The 18,779-nt window shown below is 38.6% G+C and overlaps 1 protein-coding gene and 1 long non-coding RNA gene across 5 annotated transcripts in view; one reads left to right on the forward strand and one right to left on the reverse strand.

Moving 5' to 3' along the window:
* Nucleotides 1–285: 285 nt before the first annotated feature.
* LOC142601068 (uncharacterized) lies at nucleotides 286–17,687 on the forward strand. Of its 2 annotated transcripts, none has more exons than XR_012834648.1 (3): nucleotides 286–374; nucleotides 5,161–5,290; nucleotides 16,660–17,687. It is a non-coding gene; the product is annotated as an uncharacterized LOC142601068 (long non-coding RNA). The 2 variants fall into 2 exon arrangements; XR_012834649.1 differs by lacking the exon at nucleotides 286–374 and adding an exon at nucleotides 1,131–1,152.
* Nucleotides 10,382–18,779, reverse strand: part of NR2C1 (nuclear receptor subfamily 2 group C member 1) — a 39,362-nt gene continuing 30,964 nt past the window's right edge. For all 3 annotated transcript variants that reach the window (XM_075748872.1, XM_075748880.1, XM_075748868.1), the window contains 4 exons: nucleotides 17,686–17,825; nucleotides 15,627–15,764; nucleotides 11,446–11,551; nucleotides 10,382–10,939 (listed from right to left, as the gene is read on the reverse strand). In XM_075748872.1, coding sequence (XP_075604987.1) covers nucleotides 10,765–10,939; nucleotides 11,446–11,551; nucleotides 15,627–15,764; nucleotides 17,686–17,825 — 559 coding nt within the window. In that variant the 3' untranslated portion in view covers nucleotides 10,382–10,764. The remainder of the gene's footprint in view (nucleotides 10,940–11,445; nucleotides 11,552–15,626; nucleotides 15,765–17,685; nucleotides 17,826–18,779) is intronic.

Below are 18,779 nucleotides of genomic sequence, written 5' to 3' on the forward strand. Positions count from 1 at the left end.
GAGCGGCAAGGTCAAGACGGTGCCTCAGCGTCCGCCATTTGCTTGGTGGCTGTCCAAACCCCCCCGGCGGGATCGGACGCGGCTGCGGCTGGCTGCCTGGGCCGGTTGGACGCGGCCTCTGGGGCCGTCCAGGCCGGCGTTCGGCTTGGAGCAGGCCCGTCGTGGCTCTCCCTAGCCTGCCCCTGAGAATGGGCAAGGAGGAAGATTTAGTGGTCTCCGGGCAGCCCGTACTGTCCTGCCGAGCTGCTGAGCACGTTACTCCTGATCCTGCCTCTGCCTCCCAAGCAGCTCATCAGCCATCTCCTGCTGCTCTGTGATCCACATGGATGTGGAATATGGCTCCCTCGTCCTCATTAACTCTCCTGCAAACAGTTGTAGGTTGCAATTAGATGCCCCTGATCACCTCTTCACCAGGCTGTAGGTGCAGAACTCCCTCAAAACCCATCTTCTCAAGTGCACGTGTCCCCAGCTGGGGGCCATTGCAACGACCTTCTGCTAGAGCAGGATCTCAACATCCTACTTGAACAGGACCCTGGTATCCCAGGTACTGCCTCGCCAGCCAAGGGGATGATAATTTCCCTTGACTGGCTACCAGCACAGCTAGCATGTAGTCTGCATTGTTTGTGATAACAGAGCAACCATCCAGAAACTTAGTCAGCAGCGAGATCCTTCTTCTGGCCTTTAAGGTTGCCGAAGGGTATTTTCTGATGAAGACACTGATATTTGGGCTTCCAATCTGCATAGTGTCTAGATCCATAAAACGAGCATTTGCCTACTTACTGCTCACATGTGAAGGTCAGCAAGAAACAACTTCAAGATATGGACACCCCCCTCCCCTCCCTTTTTTATGGAAATCTCTACAGTCTGTCCCTTATTTCATACAGGTCACAAGAAGCATGATAAGAAAAGGGTTACTAAGGCTGGCAGCCAAGAGTCCAGGATAACCTAGATCAAGTTAGGAGACAGGGGAGGTGACATGTCACCCCATGCAGACTGTTGGTGATGGTCAGAGAAGAGCTTAACAGTCTTGTCTCTCCCTGGCTTTTCCCAACTCTGCCAGGCCATTAAGGAACATGTTATCTCTTACCTCTCTACCCCGCCATCTCCGTCTTGTCCCACTGTCCTCTCTAGCTGCAAGGCTAGCCTGGCAAGGTACAGAAACTACTTCACTGTAGTTAGCTCTCTCATCACTCAAGTAACTTAGAAAACTGATGCACCCATCAGAAATTTTTATTTCCAAGTTTTGAAAATTTAAGACTCTGTTAGGTGTTGCTTTTGTTTCCCAAAAGTTTAGCACACTGAACCTCACTGCCTCAAAAACTTGCTAAACACATTTAATGCTGCCTTGTCTTTCTCCTGTGGTCCAAGTAAATGGCATGGAATTACTAGCAGAACTCTCTTCAGGGCTAAAAACCCCCAATCAACTCTGAACACATTAGTTGCTTCTTTTCTAATCCAGATTCAGAGTGTAACAGAAAAGAACACATTTTTCAAAGATAAACAAACCCATTTCCTAAATGACTCAAAGGATGACATGCAACTTCCCTTGACTTTGATAGCACACAACAGTCTCACTGAATCCTACATATTTTCAGTTTTATTTAAAGAGCTTTATTCAGTGGTACAATTGATCTTGAAAAACCTAAGTTCATATATTCTCAGAAAGTGCAAAAATCAACCGATCTACAGAGTAATTCAGTATTTACATTTTACTTTAGAAGAACTATTTTTACTATGTTTGTCTATACCACTGCCATTCCCTCTTAGTATGGAAAGTCACATACATTTATTCTGCAATAGTTCACCACTGTGAAACGTACATTTGCAACATTAATTGGAATTCCTTTTCTTAATTAAACTGAGAAATCCAACAGAAGACAGACTAACAAGACCAAACTATATAGCTTTTGAAAATCATACAATCATAAAATACCAGGTTGGAAGTGATCTCAAAGATCATTTGCTCCAAATGTTATCACTTCCTATCCCATCCTTCTAAAATTGCAAAGTTCCAGAAGCAAAGCCCTGTCCAATCCACAACAAAAGTCTCCACAATGCAGTATCCTATAATACTCAAGTCCAGTCTCTAACCACAGTTTCTCTCCCTCTAGTCTAAACAATACAATCTCTAATGCTTTCACTAAGGGATTTTTAGCCAGTCTTATAATCTGTATTATTTTCTAAAAGCACAATGAAAACATTTTTGTCACTGGGTTTCAACTGCTTTAAAAGGTAAATTCATTGCCTAGAGCTAAAGCATAATCTACTGAAAACCACATGTATTTTACAATTTTCAAAAACCACTGAAATATGTATATATTTCTATGACAATAGTAAAACACTCAAAACCCCCATAATAATAACTTCACTGGCACTTTTAGAAAACACCGGCCACTTCGTGGGAGCTGTTTGGGTTACGTCTCAAGCAGTAATTTCATCTTGCATTTCCCAATGGCAAAATTCTGCTGGTCACAGCATGAAAGAACAACTCGTTTTAACTACCCTTCATTAACCAAAGCATGTGGCTATTCAGTTTGCTCCTTAATAAAACTCTAAGATGAAGTAATTGTAAAGGAGCTTAGACACCTCATGAACAACTTCTTGGAAGAGATTAGACTGCACGTCTACAGAGCACCAGAAATCTGCGGGACTAAGGCCACAGGGTCGGCTGCTCATAAGTCTCTTGCCAACCAACTTTCTTGTTCAGGAAGTTGGTATTACCAGGAGGTTCAAAGCAAGGCAGGTTGGTCCTCTAGATGTCCAGTGGACACTTCTGCTGAGTGAAATGTGCTGTATTAACTCAGAAGGACCCATGGTGGAGTGGTTCCATCTAGTTTCCCTGCTAGCACAGACAACTCCAGCATGGAAGTTTAGTTAAAAGGGACCCCAGAACATTGCTTTGGTGCTATCCCATTTTCCCCACCACTCCACACAAAATAATCTTTGCTTATTAGCACCTCACACCTGTTCCCCTAACCCAAGCACAGTTAACTTTGAAAATATATTTGAGCTAGCATTACTACAAGATCCAATTACTAAAAAATAATCAGGAAATGCATTAGTTCAGCCGGTATCAACAGCGACAAAAACTGTAAGCATCCAGATGTCGATACTTGAAGAGAGTGATACTCTAGTGGTCCAAATGACTTGCTTTCGTCTCCAACGCAGTGACTCAGACAACACACTTGGTTCCTACACTCAAGCTGAAATGCACAACCCTGACTTCCAATATTCATGTAGTAGAAAATTATATTCCATATTAGCCATTGTAGATCAGAGTGAGGGTAGGGCTTCACACTGGAGAGCTCAGAGGGTAAAGGAAGACCGAGGCAGGGATGTTCACAGGTGTGTATCAACACAAGACTTTTTACACATATGAAGAAAGGAGCTTGTGAGAGAAGGGTTCATATGATGAAGTACAAGTGTTCTTTGGGGTAATCTGATAGAGAGGTATGAGGAGGAAAGGCAGGAGTGGGTGCTAGGGATGTTTATTGAGCAGAGAGAAGAAAGGAGATGCCACAGGGAAACAAAGTTGGAGAGTTCCCAAAGTTTTTGCTATTCACCAGAACAGCACTTTTTTCCTACAGCACTCTTCTCTTCAGAGGTGACCTGTGGAAAGTTACTGATATAAGAGAGTACTCGATTAGCAGTCTAACTGGGGAACAGGGCTCTGTAGAAGTTAGAGAGGGTCCAGAGGAGAGCTACAAACATTGGCAGAGGGCTGGAGCACCTCTCCTGTGAAGACAGGCTGAGAGAGTTGGGGTTGTTCAGCCTGGAGAAGAGAAGGCTCTGGGGAGACCTTACTGCAGCCTTTCAATATAAAGGAGGCTTATAAGAGAAATGGAGAAAGACTTCTTACCAGAGCCTGTAGCGACAGGACGAAGGACAATGGTTTTAAACTGCAAGAAGGTAGATTTATATTGGACATAAGGAAGAAATTCTGTCCAATGAGGGTGGAGAGACACTTGAAACAGGTTGCCTAAACATTGTGGATGCCCCCTCCCTGGAAGTGTTCAAGGTCAGGTTGGATGGGGCTTTGGGCAACATGATCTAAAAGATGTCCCTGCCCATGGCAGGGGGTTGGACTAGATGATCTTTGAAGGTCCCTTCCAACCCAAACCACTCTGTGATACTATGATTCTAACTACTGAGAATGGTATTTTTTTAAAACAGAGGCAAGAGAGAACCTGGAATAAGTTTTGATGGGGAAGAGACTCTAAATGCTTGTCTCATGCTCTCTAATTAGCAAGCTCATTGCACCATCCAAACTTATCTTTTAACAGTGCACCTTACAAATGTTCTCTCTGCAATGTGTTAGTGGATAATTAATTTACTTCATGATAAAAACATTCCAGAATTTAAACATGGAAAGAATGGTAGCTCATTTCTCATTTGGGATGCTGTTCTGGGTTATCTGCACATTCATTTATAATAGAAGACTAAGAAAACCCTATAGTTTATCAATTATCATTGAGAAATCAATTATGGAGTAGACCAAAACTTGTGATAATTTCACAACTTTAAATACAAATAAATTCATTATTTACCCAGTAGTATTTAAAACTGAGGTAATTAAACCTGAACATCTGAAGTCTGTATTTCTTTCAAAAGAAAAAAACCTGTGTTCAACCATACTCTAACTTCCAACCTAAAACTGATCCATAATGAATCAAATAATCATTTCCAAATATATATTATTGCATTATATTACATGAAGATCTGTGATCAGGGTTCATTACAATACATACTTCTATATGGTGTTTTAAAAAGCAAAAAATTGGTAAATTAAATTTTACAATAAATTATTACATTTTCAATTTCCTAGGCCAGAAAGTAGTAAGCATGGAAACAAAGGGTTAATAGCAGCAAGGATTCAAAACCAGGAAGATATTGCAGCTATCACAAATCCCAGAGATTGAATATAATTGACAGTACTACATTGTGTAAGAAAAGTGTGAAAGATTCACAAACTCTTTGTAATCATATACACTGTTAGGTCTGTAAGTCAATGCATATAAAACACTAACAAAGTAATAGGTTATTGCAATTGTTTTCTGTAATAGAAAGTTACAATTTATTTTAAAAAATACAGTCAAAATAGAATTTATCAATTTACCCAGGTTTCAAGACATTTACAGTGATTTTTTTTTCATACAACAGCGAGACAACTACAGTGATACTGTAATGCTTATACCGTGATACACTAGCAAACTGCAAAGACTGAACAAAATGAACACACTGACTTGCACTGATACTGAAGATGACACAAAGAGAATAAATGCATGGACAGGTAAGTTTGTAACTGCAGAAGGTATTGCAATGAATGTACTTTCAAAAAAAGTTCTAAATATAACAATTATTTGCACCAGGAACTTTACCAGTATGAAACAAGCAACCTAAACTCATGTATATATGTACAAAATATATTTTCATGAAAAATGTTTGAACTAGTAAGCTTATTTATGTGTAAGATTGCGCCCATCTTTAAATGACACGATTCTAAAATGTGTAAAATTGTTTTTCATGTGATTTATATTAAAATGAATTTTCTTGCTCTTAATATTGAAAATTTTAAAACTGTTGAAACTAAACTTGTCCTTGGCAAAGAGACTTCTTACTTTTTGGCTAGTAAGTATCACAGTTTGGTTAAATGCTGATTGGGTATGAAACTGTTGGAGTGCTGAAGATCAAAAGGTTGAAAAAGAAATTAAGGGAAGAGATCACAAAAATAATGAGATATTTTAACATCCATGGTGGAGTGAGCTTCAGTAGTCACATTTTTGTTAGCTGATTAACAATGTTACTGAACAGCATGAAAGAAACCAGTAATATTAGCCAGCCTTTCAATCAGTAGCAAAGCACGTTTATCCACAAGACTAAAAATGACAACAAATCACACAGGTGGTAACGTGAAATGATGTAATCGTAAAAAACAGCTGTTAGAAACACTAAGGGCCTGAGCTGAAGGTAACTTAATGTGCTCCATTTAACTGAGCAGCAGTTATCTTAAAACCACAAAACAACACAACCAGAACTTCACTGTTCAGCCTTTCCACGAGATGGTGCGTTATTCTCAAAGATAACTGCAATGGTTAACAGACGGAAATAAGAAAAAAGCGTGTTCATCCCTGTATTAATTTACCTGTTTTAAAGCTCCCATTCCTGAGAAAACCCAGTTATGCCTCATTCCTTATAAAAAGTATGAATTTATAATTTAAGAATGATTAATGGAATGATTTTTAAATGATTAATGAAAAATCTTGATAAGCAAAGTGACTAATACTGAAGTAACAACCTGCAGTATGGGATCCACCTTCTAGATGATCACAAAGACAAAAGAGGTTACCTGCCAGGCAGCGTAGACCCATTGCACCTACCTTTAACCAATACTGAACTTATGATGAAAATTTATTACTATGGAAAAAATATACGAAAACTTTGGGGGAAAAAACGGTTACTTACCAGTAGCCAGAGCTCTTTGCAATGTGTTGGGTGTATGCACATTTGCTCTACAGAGGTCCAAACGTCAGAGGTATCCAAGATCATAAAATGTTTGGCCCGTACAATACTCATCTCTCTCCCTTTTCCTTGACTTGACAGCAAGCATAGAGTTATAATATGCTGTCAGCCACACATAGTGAGGAAGAAGGGTATGTGTTTATCACATATATGGACAACACACAAGCAGCTAGCATCTCTTTGAGATGAGCAACTTTTCTTTATGAGCATATCCATATACATGGCCATACCATGAATAATTAAGTGTCCCAGTATTCTCAGAAAAAGGTGGCTGGCAGAGACTTCTTGGTTCTTTGGTTGAAGATTTCTTGAACTAGTTGTCCAGTTTGTAAAGATATGAAACAGATATTATTGAGCAAAGCCCCAAATGTAGTCTGAGAACTACTGGAGTATATCCTGATTACTGATGGTGACTCATACTCTTTTCAAGAGAGGTAATACAATCCATTACCTAGTCTGGAGATGGTTATCTTGTTTCATTTCTCACCTGGTCAAGAGAACTAGATTAATCTGAAAGTCTCTGTCCCATGCAAATAAGAAGACAGTATCACTTGCTACCCAAAGGGAAATCTCAGACTTGAAATACAGGATTTAAAAAGCAAAACATGGATGGGGGAATTTCCTGATTCGGTGATCTGGCAGAAATCCCAGATGAAGTCCAAGGAATTTGCCAGGAGAAAAACAGTAAAAGGTATGGGAGAGGAAAAAGTCAGCCATCAGGATTTGGATCTGCTGCTGCCCAGCTGTGGTGATGGGCATCAAAAATAACACCAAGGACATGTTTCAAACACCTGAATTTAAACCACCTGATGTGAAACATGACCAAGGTTCTTGTGCTTTTGAGTTAACACATCCTAATAAAGTAGCCTTGACCCAGCAGTCAGTGGTAATGGCAGTCCACATGTTACTGAAGTAGGTTAACTTGTATTCATACAGACTGGGGCACAAAGAGGAAGCAAGAACAGAAATCCAGAGAAAATAAGGTTCTGAAGCCATGTCCTCCAAAACAGTGCTCTGACAAAACAGGAAAAAAAAAAAAAAAAAAAGGCAAAAAAGCAGCATATCAGCTATGGAAAAGTGGCTAAATACCCATCAAGGGCTACAAGAACCTTGCTAGGGCATGCAGAGATGCGGTCGGGGAGGCTAAAGCTCAGCTAGAACTGAAATTGGCCAAAGATGTCAGGAACAAGAAGAAAGGGTTCTTCAGATACATGAGCAGTAAGCAGCACAGGGAAGACACGGGCCCATTGCTAAGCAAGGCAAGGAAGCTGCTCACTAATAATGCTGACAGGGCAGAGGTTCTCAATATCTTCTTTGCCTCTGTCTTTACCAGCATAGCTGGACTGCAGAGCACAGGATCAAGTAGCTATGACAACAGATGGGTTGACCCACCAGCAGTGGAGGAAGGGCTTAACCCACATAAATCCATGGGCCCAGAGGAAATCCACCCTAGGGCATTAAGAGAAGTGGCTGACATTGGTGCAAGGCTGTAATGTTTGAAAAGTCTTGGAGATCTCGATATAGGGAAGAATTTTTTTACGCTAAGAACAATCAATCACTGCAACAACCTCCCCAGGGATGTGGTGGAGTCTCCATCACTGAGGTTTTCAATTGGACAGGGTGCTAGGTAATCTCATTGAGGCTCCTTTTCCCATGAAAGGTTGGACTGGATGATCTTTCAAGGTCCCTTCAAACCTGGGCAGTTCTATGATAAAGATGGATGAGCTGAGGGATTTAATCGCTAAAGATTTACTTCTGTAGAAACACTGGTATTTTCTCAGCTGTTTCTAGAAGCTGGACAATACCATGTGAGAGACTGCATCAGCTGAATCTTTTGGCCAGCTGTAAACAACAAACTGCGTATCACACCTGAGGCTCAAGCTATGGAGTAAAAGATTTCTGCAAGGATGTGAAAGAGATTTGCACAACATACTGCATTTAGAAGGAAAACAAGCTTTTATTTCCATCTTACTATTATCTGGGTTATGTGAATCTGGAGAATATTGGAGTAAAACTCTTCCAAGAGTACTGGAATGCCTGGGAAACCACCTCCAAAATATTCAGGAGTAACGGTGCCATCAGCTTCCTTAAAAGGTTTAACACTAAAGATTAAATCTCCCATGCCTGTTAGGGCCAGAAGTGGGTTAGGGATAGCACAGGGCTAGAAAGCAGGGTCAGAATTTCTAAGAACCGAGTTAAGAATGATATACCTCCCATCTGCAACTTGGTCCCACAGATGGCAAGACGGGCCTGTAACCACTGGGGAGAGAACACGCACAGCATATTGGCAGCAACTGTCTTTCATATTTCCATAAACCCTACCGATGAGACGCATACCTCCTGAGATGCAGAGAAGTAGTCCTCATACTGCTCTCCAGGGAACACAGATGAAAAGCTTGAATCCTGCGCCCTTTGAAAGGTGGAATGTGGGAAGAGCTCAGCTGCCATGGCCAGATCCAACACTGAAGGCTGTCCTCCAGCAAGTCAGTAAGTGCCAAAGCAGAGCAGGAGGATGGTTCCATCCTATCTGGGGTCCTCAGCACTGAGTGCTTTGGTCTGTGGTATCGGATATGACCGATCCTATAGTTCAGTCTCAGATTACAGAGCCCGGGCAGAGAAAGATCTAAGCGGCTCAGTTAGTGGAATTAAAAAGAACACAGAAATTCAGTGTCAGAGGCAGCTCCCCAATTCTTTTTGGCTGGTTGAGATCTTCAGGTGCTGAGAAAAACTACAGAACTCGCCCCATGCCTCATCTAGTAGTCTCTTGGTGTTAGGGTGGCCTTGGAGCTGGTAGTGCAGAGTGAGCAAAAGCCCCCATTTAAGCTGACCTTTTGGCTAGAGCAATTTCTGGTGCAGTCATGTATTTCTTGATTGGGTGAGGCTCTTCCTCACCCAATGTTGCCAGAGAAAGAGAAGGTTCATGATAAATAGAACTTAGCCTTGATCCAAGATTTAGATAATCCTAAATGCTAGTGTCAGAGGTAGACCACCACTTTTACTAGGATACTTCTCTCATTTTAAGCAACAGGTATTGAACGTACTAGGGATGTATAACCCTGTTGCAAAAGGAAGCAAGAAGCAACCATATGTCAGTGTTACTTGTCAGTGAGGCACATGCCTCAAGATAGAAAAACATTTAAACCCATCCTTAGATGGAGCTACGGAATATGATTCAGGCAACATACATGAAGTATCTAGATCCATTTCTAATAAGGAAAGGAAAAGCAACAGAGACCATGCTCCCATAGGGAGGGGCACTGGATTTGACAAACTCAAATTTAAAAAATAATTGTACGAGACTGGCTGGAAAAGAGAACTACATAGCCAAAGGCTAACAAGAATAAAAAAATAACGACATGAACACAAGTTAAGAGGCATCTAGAATGCCTCCATCGTTGTGCACCGAGTATGAAAGAGGGAGAAGCAGCGTGAAAAAGCTTTAACTTCTGAGACCAGAAAAAACAGGATGCTGTCTTTGAATACCTGCAGTATACACTTCTCTGTTAGTTTTTCATAGTATAAAACAGCTAATGTCTACCAAGATGTAATACTACAACACAGTATTCCTTTGCATCCACATAACAGTCAGTAGTGACCCTTTGCTGCTTCATTTTTGATTAACTGCATCAAAATTATCATCAGAATATTTATGTGAACCTCCTCTACTTTCCCTGCACTTGTAATGGTGTCCAGTGTTTCATCCAACAAGAAACAAATCTTTTTTCAAAACAACACGAAAAAACTACGTTTGGTTATAAAGGTCTCGTTTCCATGGAAACACTGGCCTTTTCAGGATGTTTGATCATGTATTTTCCATTTGATCACTGAGAAAGAACTAGTAGCAAAACACTGAAAACACAACTCAGAGAGGAAAGTTAATTTATTTGTCTAAAACATCAAACTAATTTGAGATACCTTAGTTCAGTCAAAGCTTCTTCAGTTTCTTCACAAGCCTGGACTTCATAAACAAATATTCCAAGTTCATCTATCTACAAAAATAGGATGGACAATTCTTGACTTTCTTCAGATATCATTAATTTACAAGTCCTTGAAGATCAGATGAAATATAGGAAGCGATCCTATATTCCTTAATACACTCCATCACGTTTCCCAAGTGTACTGGAAAGGAGAAATATCAGCCTTCTTTGGAAAGGTGCACGGGAAGGCTTATTGCCATCTCTTGGAGACAGGGTATGCATTTACATCACCATGACTGCCATGGTGCAGAATCCTTGATTGCTACTTTTATACGGCATGACCAATTATCTGAGAGTTGTAGTCCGCTGTCTCCATTCGTAGAATATATGGGATGATGCTATCAATCTGAACATTTCCAATTAGTCCTGCGAAGAATAGCTCTTCAGTGATGGCAGCACTCATCAGCCTAAGAGCAGGCAATCGGAGAAGAAGTCTAGACAGTCTAGAAAATAAGTTTGGTAAAAAGCGTTACTTGTGGTCACAGATTTTAGTGTTATTCACAATCATGTTATCAGTAAGAGAAAAGAAAAAACTTAAGGGATAATATTGGTCAAAATTTGCTCTATCTAGTTCATTAAAGCCTTTAATATTTAAATCAGTAGAGTATTAAATTAAAGTTCAGTCATGTCTTCAACAGTACAAAAAATGTGAATATGCCAGTCGGTCACATGGACTGTATAATGTCTGGACTTAGAATGAGGAAATATTTCAAGTAGGTGCAGTTCAAAATGAAAACATAAAAAATATTTATTTCCAATATTTCATTTTGGAAATTAATAGTTAATGAGTAGATAAATAATACAGTCTATTGAGTACATGCATAATATTTCAAGTTCTCTAAAGGTAATTTCTTACCTTTAAGGAGGTAAGAAGAAAATGTACATATATATTACAAGAAATAGTGTACAAATCAGTGTCACTGATGCTCTGAAAAGAGAGTTTACAGACCTGTAAGTATCATCTGGATATGCTTTTGTTACATAGTCTTGGAACTCCATGTAAGCCTTTTCTTGAAATTTCTCAATCTGTACCACATTTTCTAGACCTGGGTGATCTGAAAAAAACACTCTACATTGTTATACCTGCTCTATATAAGATGCACTAAAATCCATACAGACTATCTAATTGTACGCATACTGAAATCATTAGTTGGTAGGTGTAGCAACTTCAGAGTTTTAGTGGAGGACACTGCTTTACCTCCTTGTATTTCTTTTCCTCTACGTTTATGTTTTACTTAGTTTTTTTATAAATACAACCAGACATTTTGAAGAGTTCAAATAAATTCAGCGCTTGCAATGTTTACATCAATCCTGATGATACAGCTCTGTTCTCTGTGTAGTAGTAGAACAGCATCGTTTCAATACACGAACAATTATTGGAATATTGTACACACAAACAGCATTTGGGTGGGAAGTGAAGGATAAAATTAAGATCAGTGGAAAAAAGCAGAATAAAAGCCTATGAACCATTTGTTTCCTAAAAACTGTAGAAGATATGTAGCAGATCATTCTTTTTTTTCAACTGTGGTGCAAAATTTTCAAACATGCTAGTTTTTAGCAGTGATTTAAACACTTGAAATCTAAATCTTGCTAAAATGAAAGGATATTAACCTAACTGCCAAGTCACATTTGGAAACTATTATCTGGTAATTCTGAACACTTTACATGGTGTGTAATTTTTATTATCCATCTATCTTAATGTAAATATGCTACCGTCATAGTAGCATGACAAATCATGCAGAATTTATTTTTCAGAAATGGGATCATAAATTAATGCCAAGTTATGTCAGATAAAAGATTATTTCCAACAGCCACTCCTTCTCTCCAAATATATGGCCTTCTGTCAACCAGGAGTTTTTGGTCTAGCTGTGCAGATACGGAAGCTTTCAGAGCAATTTAGCAGTTATGTGATGCATTGGACTGTATGACGGAACACATAAGTTCACAGAGAAATATTTTGTCCTATACAGTAATTCAGTCATTCTGAAAACATGATTTCAAATTTATGCAGAGGACAAGAGGTTAACAAGGTCATAAAGAAGCAACATATTTTGAAGGGTTGTTGTTGACATGCCATATGCATTGCTTCATGACGCTACTTTTAAAGCAATGTCAGAAACACAGCTAGAAGTCAACTTCCAAAAAACAGTAGTTTAAAGGCCACTGCTAGTGCACTAGTAGCCATTTATAAAGATGCAAAGTCTTCTAAGCACTCCCTTTACACTCATCTCTTTGCCCAAGGCTGTCTTGTGACAGTCAAACAGCTGGCTTGACACAGAAGATTTTCTGTACTCTTCAAGTCTCTAGCTATGGAAGACAGCAAATCAGCAGGGCCTACTAAAGCAGATGTTCTTACCTTAGGACTGCTGCATGTGCAGCCCAGCCCCGTCCTATAGCACAGCAGTAAGATCCTCAAAATTGTAATTTCTGGCCTGCGAATCGTTGCCAGAATATCCCTTTTGTTCACGGTACTGAACGTGACTTTCAGGTTTACAAAGATTTTGTTACGTGGCTCATAGGATACAAGAATATTGACAACACATTGCCATTAAAGCAGCTACACATCATTAGGAATGTGATCCTGAAAGCATGTGAGCTAAAGAAAATTCATCTCATCACGTGACTGGATATAGTGTTTTCCCAAGATCTTTTTCCTTCTACCTTTTCTGTTGTCAAATGTAATTGGACAGAGACAAATTAACTTCAGACTAAACAAATAAGTAGATATTGCTTTGCAAGTGTATGCTTTCTAGAGAAATATTTTCTGGTTTCTAATGACTGATTTCTTCAGACAGGCCACTAAATTCTGACGTAAGTCCTAGCAGACATAGTGCTAGAAAAATGGGCTTGAAGTATTCTTCCATCATTTTGTTCTGAATCCTGGAATGGCATGGAAGGACTACTTTGGGGTAAAGAAAGTGTCCTGCAAGCACGATCTGCTAAAATTAAACAAGCAAACACCTTCCCACCTCTACTTCAAGATTATTTTCTATAGTGAAAACACTCAGTATCTGATTTTCCTTAATGATCCACAATAGAAGAATATCTCTGGAATAGCCTCTGGGAAATTCTCATCTTTACTCCAGGGTCCTGACATTGCTGCTTCTTATTTGCAAGAAGGTCTTCCATTTCAGAAGTCTTCCATTAATGCAATTTAAAAAAAAAATAGAAATGGAAGATATGTAGGGTTCTGTTATGTACTCAGATGTGTTCTATGAATTCCTGCTGATGCTGCCACTTTTACTATGAGATGTGGATACTCTTTGGAGATATCACATATAAAAAAGATCACATAAATATGAGGGAAACTGCAAAGCAAAAACCCCATAATTCTTTTTTTTTTATATATATATATATATATATTAGAAAACCTGCTTAAATTTTACATTATTGATGTGTCCAAGTTCCAAAAGATTTCTCACCTCAACTAATTCTTCTATGGAATGGTGAGCTGCAACTGAATGGAAGGTTCTTCTCAGATCTAATAAATCTACGGAACTGACAAGAACCAAATACCCAGTCCTCCTCCATATTCTACACTACTGACCGGGGGGAGTAGGTCACTAAAACGGAGATAGCTTTTTAAAATTTTCTCTGATCTTTTTTATGGGACATGAGAATCTAAAAAAGGCAGAGCAGTGAGGATTAATGAAGCTGTTGATGCTTTAAAAACTTTCTAATGTAAAATGGAGTGACTGAAGATTTACTTTCTAAATGTGACAGTGAAAAATCCCCAGAGATACAGAAAGTACTTGAGGTTTATACATTTTTCTTTTATGCAAAGATTTGGTTTTGGTTTTATATTAAATCCCTAAATTCTGAATGATGACTCTAAGACCTGCAGTATACTGATATAATATCTGAATGCCTTAAGTGAAAAGTTAATTCTACAATTTTCAAATAAAGAAAATTAATTTTGTAATTTTCTGTAGTTCAGGCATAAGTGCTACATAATCTTAAGTACTTAGTCACTAGCTGTTATAACCAAAAGACCCTTCTTCATCCATATTGTAGATGTTATGGAAAGCTGCCTGGCAGAAAAGGACCTGGGAGTATTGGTTGACAGTCATCTGAATATGAGCTGGCAGTGTGCCCAGGTGGCCAAGGCGGCCAACAGCATCCTGGCTTGTATCAGAAATACTGTGGCCAGCAGGACTAGGGAAGTGATTGTCCCTTTGTAGTCAGCACTGGTGAGGCCGCACATCGACTACTGTGTTCAGTTTTGGGCCCCTCGCTACAAGAAAGGCACTGAGGTGCTGGAGCGCATCCAAAGAAAAGCAACAAAGCTGGTGAAGGGTCTGGAGCACAAGTCTTATGAGGAATGGCTGAGGGAACTGGGGAAAAGATTTTTAGATTGGGGAAAAGAAGGCTGAGGAGAGACCTTACTGCTCCCTACAACTACCTGAAAGGAGGCTGTAGCCAGGTGGGTGTTGGTCTCTTCTCCCAAGTAACAAGCAATGGGAGACAAGAAGAAATGGCCTCAAGTTGCATGAAGGGAGGTGTAGATTGGTTATTAGGAAAAAAATTCTTCACTGAAAGGGTTGTCAAGCACCAGAACAGGCTGCCCAGGGAAGTGGTTGAGTCACCACCTCTGGAGGTATTTGAAAGATGCATAGATGTGGTGCTTAGGGACATGGTTTAGTGGTGGACTTGGCAGTGCTAGCTTTACGGTTGGACTTGATGATCTTAAAGATCTTTTCCAACCTAAACAATTCTATGATTCTAATTTTGCATGTGGGAATCAATGCCCAGAGAGATAGCCTTTCATGCATTAAAAACACAACTTCAGTCCATCTCAGCTGGATGTGCAAGAGCAACGCTTCTGAAAATTAAACTGCAGGTCCTCAGAAAAAGTACCCCAGAAAGGAGGCACAGAATTAAAAACAATAAACAAACAAGTATCAAAAAACCCAAACCTCAATGGCAGAGGTGAGAGTAAAACTAAGTCTCCAAAGCAGCATTCAACTATTTATATTAAAAGACTAACCCTCCTCTTCCTACAATCCTCATTACACACCTTCCCTGATTCCTCAACAATACAGGCAGTAATTCTACAGGTGATAGTAATTGCATATAATGAAACAGGCAGAAGTTATATGGCAAAGTTTTACATTTGGAATTATTACATACCAGGACTGAAGAGGACGATCGCTTTCAAATATGCATACTCATATCCATCTAGGCAAAGCTTAACCATGCTGTTACAGAACTCTTGCAATTTGAAGATATGCTCCATTACTAATTTTCCTCTGTCTGTTGGCAGCTTATCTAAGTCAATGCACACATAAAATACAAAACCTCCAAGTCAACGTGCATGCAAAAAATGTGGTCACACTGGATTTTTAAAAATAAGGATTTGTATTAGATTCAAACAGTGGGAAATCTACGCCACCTGTAAACTCACATACTAGGTCTGAATAATCTTGACACAAACAGTTATGGACTATAACAATCTTTTTTTCCCCCTCTACGTTGTACAATTAATTAGGTTTCTTCTTGCCGCTAAAGCTTCCAATAATCAGAGGCAGACTAGAGCTTGAAATGATCAAGGAAGGGACAGACTACTTATACATAAAGAATACACTGCTACTGCAGACCTGTGGTCTACATTGAAGGGTCAGGTGCCATGAGGCAGGTTAGTGTACAGTTTCATGGGTAATTTTAGTCAGTCAAAGACTGTGCCACTGCTGAAAAAGAAGGTGCACTATACACCTTTCCTGATTTGCATCTAGGGGAATGCAGTTGGTGCAGAGCTGTTCCCCTTGGGTCAGCAATAGTTGAGCAGCCTCAAAATCCCATTCCCCTCACAATCCATCAAACGAGGGTCCCTGGGCCAAACTTGTTATCTCTTGGAGATGCTGTGGCTGGCATACTACACAACCGTAAGATGTTGGTTATAAATTTCTGATTTTTGCATTCAAACTGAATTCCCAAATTAGATGGCAAAAATATGTATTTGTAGCAATGATAAAACCATTATTAATTACTACAATACCCTTTTTGGTGAACAGGCTTAAAAATTATAGAGATCAAAGTAAGTTCCCAAATTCCATTTTTGTATCCCTCCTAAAGACATTCATAGATTTGTTAGTATATTTAGATGATCCATTACATTTAGTGGTTTAATAAATTTGTTTTAATTATAAACTATTGTTATTTATAGGAGGATCTTGTGGATATTTTTAAATCATGAAAAATCCTCAGAAATAATTCTTTAATTCCCTCATCATAAAAGGACAGGGAAAATCTAGTCTGGTGGGCTGTTTTTGCATAGTATTAATGATAGTGAATTTTCATCCAGATAACAGCAAATAACCCTAAAATCTAGTTAAACTTGAAAATGCTACAATTATTGTATGTGCATCTACCTTATTAAAAATGTGTTAAGTCAATGAAAAAATGAAGACTATACTATTTTTGATTGGTTAGCTTTTAGTGCTGAAAACCTGAGCGTTCACAAGCACCTAACGATTAGCTAACAGACTCCCCTACCACTGAGAAGAACATTTCCTTCGCTGCAGACGAAAGAGGAGGCCAACTGACATCTTTCAGTCGAATGAAAAACACACAGAAGATGCAGGATGTAGAATTAATAAGAAAGGAAGCATACTTAGTGAAGATCTGTTGAAGACTTGCATGTAGTCTAAAACTAGTATACAGAAGTCAACAAGCCAAGTTATGTAAAGGAAGTATATCACCATGTTGGCATTTGGCTGCTTTGTTTCACCGGTATGAACAGCAAGGACAGGTGGGTCATTCTTTATACCCTTGATACAGAGGATTCATATTCACAGTACTCTTGTGTTCTTAATGTTGATGCTGCCTGAAATATTCCTAATTTGAGCTGACATATACTAGCAGCAGAACGCTATTAGACTTTACACAGACACACAATTAAAAAAAGTAAATGCTAACCTATATTAGAAGGATGGGTAATTTTTATTATTTATATTTTAATTTGGGGGAAGGAAGTATTAGCATAGCTGACTTCTGCAAAATTACTAAAAAATTCCATCTTGTGAACTGTATTTTCTAGTATTATTTTGTTTCAATACTAATTGCTAAACTCTACAAACAGTAAATTTTCATTAACAACTGAACGATAATTAAAAAATTTCTGCACAGTTCAAAACTTATAAAACATGAAGTAATTCCCCAAATCTGGCAATGTGCATAGTATACACCTTACCTTGCTGTAAACTGCCATGAAGGTGATTAACAAATGCAGTTAATATAGTTGCCACATTCATAACTTGTGAGCACTGTGCAAGACCAAGCGTAAAAAGTTCGTTCCAGCAGGCTTTTACTAATGATATGCTGTTATCCTGTCTATTAAAAAATACAATAATTTCACTTAATAAAACCAGCCATTTGCATTCACACAGGTTTTTTTTTAATTTGAAGAACAATTCATAAAACATTCATCTAATTCAACCATTGGAACTAGTACCAAAATGAAGCCCTACATCAAAAGTATTTTTATTTGCATGCTAGGATTAAAATACCTGTTTTAGAGTGACATTTGTAAAGAAGTATTTTTTGTTTTAATAATCCAAAAGGAAATAGATCTCTATCACAAAAGCAAGATGAAGTAAATGACAACTGTCTAGGTGTATTCCACCATGCTAGTTTTCTTAGGATTTATGCTCATTTTTGGATAACATTTACATGCATGGACAAAAAAAAGTTTGCATTGCTCCTGTATTGTGGATGTAGATTAGACTCAAAGGTGGTTTTTTTTTTTTTTTTTTTACTTGAAATCAGGCAGGTTGGGATAATTTCTTCATTAAAAATACATGTGAAATGGAACATGTGAGATCAAGTTCCTGAACTTCCTGATTGCTATTTTCTGTATCCTCTTCATGTTTGACTCAGGATTGAAATACAGACTTTGAAGTATAAATAAAAGTCATGAAGATTTGTTTGCTGGAATTAGTCCTTAAATTAGATTTCATGTCTAGTCAGTATTTTTTTTCAAATGCTGAAGCTTAAAATTAGCTGTATCAATCCATATTCAGGCACTTCCATATTAGTAACCTAACTTTCAGTATTGCCAAGCATCTCTAACTCGTAGAGCTTAACAAAAGCTCAGTATCTTAAAAAGGAAATCCTACAAGTGAGAAGTCAAATTCAGGTACCATGTTTCACAGTTTTAGCCAGTAAATATAAATAATGGAAAGTTTAAAGAAGCACAAGACCTATCAAAGAAGTAAAGCATATTAAAACTAGGATTTCAACTAAAAAAAATACAATGGAATGGATTTTTGCAAGAATTTTCATGAA

The sequence above is a fragment of the Balearica regulorum genome, chromosome 1 (genome assembly GCF_011004875.1).
Source record: "Balearica regulorum gibbericeps isolate bBalReg1 chromosome 1, bBalReg1.pri, whole genome shotgun sequence".
NCBI lineage: Eukaryota > Metazoa > Chordata > Aves > Gruiformes > Gruidae > Balearica > Balearica regulorum.